This window comes from Manduca sexta, chromosome 15, assembly GCF_014839805.1.
Source record: "Manduca sexta isolate Smith_Timp_Sample1 chromosome 15, JHU_Msex_v1.0, whole genome shotgun sequence".
Classification (NCBI taxonomy): Eukaryota; Metazoa; Arthropoda; class Insecta; order Lepidoptera; family Sphingidae; genus Manduca; species Manduca sexta.
The window spans coordinates 8844427-8853971 of NC_051129.1; the positions used below are offsets into that span (position 1 = coordinate 8844427).

The 9545-nt window shown below is 32.3% G+C and overlaps 1 protein-coding gene across 1 annotated transcript; it reads right to left on the reverse strand.

Annotated features, from left to right (window-relative positions):
• Nucleotides 1-1255: 1255 nt before the first annotated feature.
• On the reverse strand, nucleotides 1256-7922 carry LOC115451093 (multiple C2 and transmembrane domain-containing protein; the record flags this gene model as incomplete). The annotated part of the gene is given in 13 exon segments (XM_037439012.1): nucleotides 1256-1353; nucleotides 3031-3140; nucleotides 3496-3602; nucleotides 3675-3739; nucleotides 3918-4069; nucleotides 4671-4816; nucleotides 5266-5470; nucleotides 5698-5876; nucleotides 5996-6185; nucleotides 6386-6529; nucleotides 6621-6769; nucleotides 6968-7154; nucleotides 7416-7922. Coding segments are annotated over 13 exon segments (2157 nt in total), but the record flags the coding sequence as incomplete, so codon positions are not given.
• Nucleotides 7923-9545: the final 1623 nt, after the last annotated feature.

The following is a 9545-nucleotide window of genomic DNA, read 5'->3' on the forward strand; positions in this document are numbered from 1 at the left end:
AAATATAAATATATTTTCTGAATATTACCTATGCTTTAAATAGTTACTAAGAAGATACCATTGAAGATACTGTTTATGTTAAAGATTTTGTTTTCATTATTCTAGACTCAACTAACTCATGCCAGGTATTGACTTCGCGTATTTACAAACACGAATTCTAAAACATTATTGCTTCTATAATTTTCTTAATCGGGACTATATCTACTATTTATAGATGTTATGCGCAGCTTATCAATAAGACATACGTGATGAATCACATACGTAGGCATTGTGTGGTTTACGACACGAAGTGGATGCGTATTCGTAAATTGTACGAACTGTTTCAAATTTATATGGTACACCTTTAAACAAGCTATTTCGCATTGATTTTTCCAACAAATATAACTACACTACAAGTCTTGAAACTGAATAGTACAGATTGTATGACGTGAATTAAATAGTATTGACCTACTATAAACGCTGTATACCTCTCATAGCTATACAATGTTTTGCCTCACTTCCTCTGTCGTTTAACGACAGAGTCCGACATGATGCTACATAACCGCCATTTTCAACAAACAATCTCAATCGCTTTTTTCGATCTATCTCTAAACCCAATAAACGTAAAGTTTTTTTTTCATGCTTATTGAACAAACAGAACATTGAGATTGAGTTCGGAAATGTTAATTGAAAACGGCTGCAATACAGACATAACATTTATAAGGGCCTGTTCTAAAACTTCTTCGTAAATGCTACTCGTCATACAAAATACCAAATAGACAAGTCACACTCTCCTCTATGCTCTCAAATAAATGGTAATAAAATGAATATTATCTACATTAGCTGTTTAATACGATAACTATCAAATTAAAATTTAAAACTTATGAACCAGACCCTTAGTAATCAAAGAAAATAATGTTTCGAACGACTATAATCCCAATCTCAATCTTTAATCCGATTCTGAAAATTAACTAATAAAAATAACTCATTTGTAAGCATGTCTAATAAAACTGTGTTCTCATTGGTCCATTTTTGAGATAGATCGAAAAAGGGATTGGGATCGTTTATTGAAAGTGGCGATAAACTAGAAGATTCTGGTATTTGTTTATATCAACACTTTACGATACAATAATCTGTTACGCGAATTGAAATCATCAATCCAAAGCGCTTACTTTTAGAATATATTTCTGATAAGCTGTTATCAGTTTTTAAAAACGAAGTATTTTATAATCTGACAAAAATGTACATATTAATAATTTTAAATTAAATTACTTACCAATACTTCGTCGTCGGGAACTCTGGAGAGCAAATCTAAGATTTCGTTATTGGGGATTCTGTTTGGCCTTAGTATTTTCCTCGTGAATTTATGAATACCTAAAATTCATAAATTGTGTTTATCAGTTGCTAAGTGATTCTCGCGGCTTCGCCCCCCTCCCTAAAAAGCCTTTCCCTCTACAAAAGTCCTTAAAATACTGTAGCTACTGATAGCGCTACGTAAACGACGCCGGTGCAATCTACATAAAAATCTGATTACAAAATCATTATTTCACATGGGAGCTAATTAATAGGTTAAAAAGAAGCATGTGTGTTAATCCAAGATATGATCTATGTGTGTGATTTCTTCCAAATCCGATTGTTTGTTTCTGAATTTACTTCTAACAAACATCTAAATAGTATAGTAGTTGTAATGCGTACGTGATACGAGTGCGTTTATCGCGCTGAGGGCCTAAGTTCGTATCCCAGGTCAGGGCAAAAGTAATTGTGACTGGTATCTATATATATAAAAATGAATTGCTGTTCGTTAGTCTCGCTAAAACTCGAGAACGGCTGAACGGATTTATCTTATCTTGGTCTTGAATTATTCGTGGAGGTCTAGGGAAGATTTAAAAGGTGAGAAAAATTCGAATAATTGCCGGGAAAATCCTCAAAACAGCATTTTTCTATTTCCCATACAAACGTTTTCTAACTAATACGTAGAGTCAATTTGAGCTTTATTGCTATTGTATAAAGTTCACTGTTGTCTAAGCAATGTAGATGTGTTCCTAACATCAAAGCAGTGTGCGTTGGAGCACAGAATATAATAATGTAATGTCGCGTTCTGAAACTCAACAAAAGTGATATCGCGGACCCGACTAAATTGAACAGTCACAAAATTTAATATATCATTAGTTATTTGGTTGGCTTCACGATATTATTTCTTTTGTTTTACTTTAAAATGCATGTTTTCGTTATGGACAATTTTTGAGCTACTTTTGCATATCTATACTTATAATAAATCTGTAGAGAGGTCAATTCTGTACATGAAATATATTTCCAAAATAACTGGGGGTGATTAGGGATCGATACTGATGCTAAAAATGCAATTAGTAAAATTTTTGTCTGTCTGTCTGTATAACCGTTATAGAAACAAAAACTACTCGACGGATTTTAACTTAACTTGGTACAATTATTTTTCATACTCCTGAGCTGGTTATAGTATACTTTTCATCACGCTACAATTAATAGGAGCATAGCAGTGATGGAAAATGTTGGGAAAACGGGAGAAGTTACTCCATTTTTAAGCTTCCGTCATTTCGTGTGCAACCTTAATGGTTAAAAGTTCCTTCGATTTCACCAGGATCCCATCATCAGACCCTGACCGGACAATCGGACCACCTGCATACCACCATAAATTAAAAAAACATCCCGACAAATTGAGCACCTTCTCCATTTTTGAAACCCGAAATCCACGCGGGCGAAGCTGCGGGCGGAAGCTAGTTTCCATATAAAAATTACACAGGCATGGGTCGGAGTCAGGAAGTTGGCGGTGTGATACTCCCGTGTCTTAAAAAGCACATTGGTCCTGCGCCTGATCTCTCTTCTGTCATGTCGGATTTCCGTAAGGGGGAAGAAACAGAGAGTACATCTGTGTATTGCGCATTCACTTGTGCACTACAATATCTCCTGCGTAGCGGGCTACGTTAAGATTGGCTCACGTGGCCAAAATTCTGCTAGGAAGCGCTCTCAAAAAATTGGATCATCAAATACATACTTGAAGTCATATTTACTCACCCCAAATCATGCATATGTATCTCAAAGGTATCATATACATGACAAATCCAATAACCAGAATAAAGAATATTGCTAAAAAACTGAGAAAAGGCACGGTGAAGTTGAATAAACTGGAAAGAAAAATACAGGAACGGTAAATCATATTTGTTATTTATAAGACAGTTGTTTATCTAGACCGATCCATCCATTACTACTCTTGTGGAAATACGTTTTCTTTGTTCCATTATCTTCGTTTGATTTAGATTAACTTGCATTGATTTTGTTTGATTAGTTCATATTGTTTTTGTTAGTTTTGGCAATAATTTATATACTAATAACAACAAAATACTCGAATGGAACTATAAGTAAATCCGATTACATAATGGCAAAGTGTTCATTATTATATTTGAAGATTATACCACATATCAGAAGAAATGATACGTTATCAATAAATATTATTAAAGAATAATTAATTTATTCACTTACTTTTTTATACGCTCAAAGAGTGCCGCGGCTTTTCCAAGAAAATTTTGAACCGATTGTATCATTTCCTGTAAATTGTTTATTTTGTCCCTTAGTGAGGTTTTCTCTTCCTGAAATTGTCGACAATTCATTATTATAAAATAATTGAAGAATTTCATCGAATCGTGAGCCGTTTATTTTACCTTATCCTTTTTGGAATTCTCTTCGCTCTCTTCATTTGGGATTCCTCTTCTAAAATAACGTTTCCCTGCGATAATTTAAATAAAATGTACAAACAACTTGAGGTATACCGAACTTTGAGCATTCCGAAGAACAAATGAAGTTATTTTGTTATTATTGCCAGAGCCAGTTTGGAAATTTTAATCAGACTTAGGAATTTTGGTCCAGAACATTGAATATTTTATGAAAGAGTAATAAATGCTTACAATTTACGAGGTAGTATTTCGGTGGCCTGTACCACGCAAAAGGTATTAATAATAGAAGCGGCAGCATCCAAATTTTGAAAAACCAGCAGAATGGAAGCCATATTGATAATGCTATTAAGTTCGATTTTGTAGATTCCCATTCGAAGAGGGTTCTGTCAAAATGAAAATACATTGTTTTGTAAAATTCATATAATATATCTTTACTGTATGTATTCTAAATATTTTTTTTAGAAAATGTTTATTTCGACACAATGCATTATAGCTAGAAGTATAATTTTTTTACTAAATTTATAGGAATATACTTCGAATTGATTGAAATTCAAAACTGAGAGATACATCTCACATAATACTTCCATTTAATTTAACTTATTCAAGTGTACCTAATATTGTATTTAGTTTAAACAAAATGTACATAAGAAGGGTTATTCAGTGCGCGAATGCGGTTTCACTTAGAGCATGTTTACTCCTTCATTAAAAATTGTTTTTGTGCCTTTTGCAAAAAATAATAAATCTTTAAGTTGAAAAATCTTAAAACGGAGCTGCATTAATGACAAATACGCTGGCATAATTGTATCGATTGGCGAGGGATAGTCATCTTGCGACAGTCGACATTAGATCTGGATCCCAATTCACTAACCATCAGGTACAATGGGGTGAGCTTGACGTGCGAGTATGTAAAAATTAAAATAAGGTAAAATGCAACACGATATATAATTTTAGATTTGAAGAAGTAAAGGTCTTAATACTACTTACTTAGCGACTCTAAAGGCGTTCAGGATCCAGGCGACCACAACTTTGGCCCGGCCCAAATTGCGAGCAAAAATATGTCTATGTAATCTCTCTTCTATCTCCAAAAAGTTTTCTTCTTTTGTATTAATGACACGAATTGCAGAACGCAGCTGGGAGAAGAATATAATTCTTTAATGTACATGTGTTATATTAAACTACATAATTTTATATAAAATATTTAGTTTAAAACACTCTTGTATTATAATCTCTGAGCATTAAATGTTTCCTTAATTCCTTAATTAGTATAACTTGCATCATATACTGTTGAACACAAATCTTAAATTTTTTGGTGCTGGTTTTGAAGTTATAATTAAGCGTAGAAAACCTTACCAAGTTTTATTTTTAATATTTTGTATCTTTCACACTAACGTTTTGCAGTTACCTTATTTTGATATGTTGAAAAGTAATTTGATTTTTATAGACCTAAATCATTGCAAACAACAATTTTGTAAATCGAAATATATTAGTGTGACGTTGTATAGAAGACGCAAATCCAAGAGCCGCTTGTTTTAGAGTTCCTTATCAACTATAGGTTTATTCAGCTTAATAAAGTACTTACAAAATTCCATGAGACTCGTATTTCTAATAGGATTCTTGGATTGTTCCCTTTAGCTCTATCTCGTTGTGATGCATCTTTTAATGCGTACCACACCTTCTCTCCATTTTTTATTTGTAGTAAAGGTATCGAAATTTTAGCAACGTCTTCAGATCTTTTTTCGTCATGTACTGTTACTTCTAATATAGAGGTAATGTCAGTTACGGGGCTAAAACAAGAATTATAAGAATATGATTGTTCTTCTGTGCCTCGAATATAATTTATTTTACATAAAATTCTTATATACAGTATTTTCTTATTATTATAAATTGCCTGATTCGTTAACAAAAGAGATTCAAAGTTCTTTCAACTTTCTGGTATTTGTAGTAAGTTCGTAACTCCTTATTAAACGTTTGTATTTAAATATATTTGCAATAATAAATATATGTTACTTACAATGAAAAGTATTTCATCCAGTTTGGTTCGTTAGTTTTGTAGTCTGTATGGGTTTGGACTCTTGCATTGTTTAGTGTAAGAATGCAATAATTGTCATTTGAAACGAGACCTTTAGCACCGTACACAATCACGAAAAGTGCTCCAACATCTTTACTTTCACTTTTTAGATGGTACCAGGCCTAAAATAACACAAAATAACGATAATATTCTTGAATCTATGTATGTATATCGATTCCTTTACTTCACAGTATACATGGAACTAAAGGAATATTGGAATGGTGATAAAAATAAAACTTACAAATTCCTGTTTCATAATAGAGAGTCTTCGTTGACTGACTTGATAATCATCAAGATCTATCAAGGAGTTGGTCGATGTTCCGGTAACGGTAAGTAAAACAAACAATTGTGCTGAAGGTCCTTCACCTTCTAAGTTTACACGTAGTTTATGTGTTTTTTCTTTTTCCATTTCAGACAAATCATGGATAGCTCTGGAAATAAATTGTTGTATAATTTAGAATAATAATAAAAGTAGTTAAGTTCTCAGTTAATAAAAGTGAAAATAAATAAATTTTAAAGTAATCATAAAATCTGAAGGCGTTTTCCGTAGTATAAAATTACAGGAGAAATTAACAGACAACAAAATTACTATTACAAATAAGTCCGATGATACGTAAGAAAAATCTTTTACCTGCCAATGCAAGAATCTCGGTCCCATAATGATAGCTCAAGGTGATTATCTTCAAACATGTTGAGGTTAAACAACTCTTGCCATTTTATCTCAGATGTGCTGTGACATTTTATTGTTTTTGACTTATATTTTTCTGAACCCAACCTATGCAACACAAAATCATTTAAAAAAATTGGCGCCTCAAACCTAGTGATAAATATAAAGGTAGTACATATGTACTAAATCTCGATCTTACCTAAAACGACAAAAAAGCACACGCGGCTTCTCTTCGGTTGCATCGATTTCCACATTAGTAGCTTCTATAAGTGCTATGGTGACAGTTGCAACTTTGATTTTTTTGGTTAACTTGAATCTATCTTGTTTAGTCGTGTTACTCAATATGAACTAAAATATAAATAGGCAACATAATACCCTCAGTTTTAAAGCAAAGTATCAATTCAATAAATTGGATACATTCGGAGAAAATAAATCTTAAAAGGAAAAATACAGTTCTAAAACATTGGTGATTTTGTAAACATTAAAAAGAGCTTTAAGAATCGGATCTCGGAACGAGAGTTACTTGAAATGTAAATACAAAAGGACCTTTTCAACTTTGTCTCGAGATTGTTTTTTTCTGTCCTTCGCCATATTTCTTTCTTGTTCCATACGTCGACGTCTTTCTTTAACGGCCGATATTCTTGATCCAATTCTGTCACGAATTGAAATTTTCGGCGGCGGCGACGTTGAAGGTGTGAGGTATTCATCGCTTTCGTTTGCTACTTCATTCAATCTGTTATAATTAAATTCATTGATTTTAGACAACCTTCGTGGCACAAAAGGTCGTTAATCCGACTGGAAAATAGACAGCCTCATGATAGCCCAGATAGCCTGATGATACATTACACAATAATTATCTAAAATAGCTTTATTGTTCTTATGATATTCTGGCGTCATTATATCAAATCAAGGTTAGGATGAATTGCCAATTCTTATACCCCTATCAGAAATTTAAAACTAATAATAAAAAACATAATAAAATATTAATACTCACGATTCCAAACTGTGCCTAGTGAAGTCGTCACCAAAAAAATGGTCTTCAGGAAATATAGTACCATTTCCGTTTTTATGTATGTCATTCACTCCCAATTCTGATTCTGAAATACTAGCTTCTTTAAGATCCAGTAATTGATAGCTGGCATCATGTCTATGTCTGTCTTCTACTACGACTAGATGTTCTAAAGACTGAGTGACTTTTTCGGATTGCTTAAAAATCTCATCCAATTCCTTGTTCTCATCGTCCTTTACGAATAATTCTTTGTAACTAAAGTTGTCTTCCAAAGTCGGCAGTGTGTCCACAGATCTAGATTTTTCAAGTTTCCTCTGCATCTGTTCATATTTGATGTGAATCCGTTCATGTAGTTTCGCAAAATGTTTTCGTTTCGAAGCGCTGAGTTCGGTTTTCTGTGCATCATCCATTACGTGAACACTGACACTTTATTTGAACAAAATAATGAGCATCTTGCTCAAATGCTAACACAACATTGGAAAATCGTTTTCAGTGTTGCCTTACGCGATAGATAACGTTATCATTATCAGGTGTTATCGATTATTTTGACTAATCTATTGTGCTCAGCACTCTAACACTTGAGGGGATTTTTATGTTGATGCTAAATACGGAAAATGGTTTACGTTTATCAATTAGTGATTGATATTTAAAACGTGGTTGAAATTGGCACATTTTAATCAAATTATTTGACATAACTTTAGATATATGTATTAATATTCAGTTAGTAATTGATTTCAATATTTTATCTAGGAATTAACTCACTTTTATCTTATTGTATTTTGTAGCAATCAAAATTGTAAAAAGTAGTTCATATTATGTTCATGCAATTGGTTAAAAAAAAGTTGGTTTGTCAAATATTTATTACCATATAAATGTTTAATTGATGTATTATATTTGTTTGATTATGAGTCACACTCGAACAAGTTTATCAGAATAACGTAGATGATATTATTTTGTCTTAGGAAACATCTGATTATAGATATTGTCAATATATTAAAGTATTGGAGACAAATAGATTCCGGACACACAAGATTCTATAATTTTGTTTAATAAAATAAAACACCTAATTATATCAAAACGCAAATTGGCGTCTTTTGACTATACTAGTGTAAATCAGGTTTTTCAACCACAACACAACACAACCATGCGACCTTATCAACAGTAATCATTATATTTCAGTCAATGTACATAAAACTGTATTGTACTATTAAACTACATCTTCTTCAACACTTGCACTACCTTAGTTAAAACCGTACAAAGTGAGAGAGGGAGATATACTTTGCTGTTAAATGTTAATGAATCTTTTTAAAATCTGACGCAGTGACGAGGTAATTTTAGGGTTCATAATTGGAGCAACCGTCGGAGTGCAAAATCTTTTGCTGGTTGGCATTATATTATATGGACTTTATTTCCTTTGTCATAAAGTATAATCAATATAGGTATAAATACCACTGTCAATTTGTTAAAAACGAACTTATGTAGAGTTTGTATTCCGTTCCTTGATGTGATAGAGGGGGAGCTTATCGACATATCCGGCACATATTCTAAACTCCTGGTTGATACTGAGTACCCAATATCACTTTGTCTAAGCCGGGGATCGAACTTAGGACCTCAGAGCATTGCATACCGCGCAAGCAATAACTATGACACCGAGGCAATAATTAATATACATTGCATAATACCTTATTGATTTTTTTTTTGTATCCATAACAACCACGTATTAAAAATCGTAAAGTTAGAAAATATTATCTATAATTAGATTTGTAAGGAATTATAACTTATCACCTATTTTATTTTGATAATATTTTGCGCGAGTGACTCATAATCAATACGCCATAAAAACTTCAATTAAAGATTTATATGGTAATAAATATTTTACAAATAAACTATCATACTATTTTTTATGACTATGTAAACCTATGATAGTTGCGTGCGCTGATATTTTCTTTTTTTCACTTTTTATTGCCACAGAATTTGATAATATTCATATCATCAAGGTCATCCTTATATAAAATATTGGAATTAATTACTGATCCAATATTCTTAATATTTTTATATTTCCGACTCCTCCTTATCCTTCTATTTGATTAATTTCGTAGATGGATAAAGACGAAT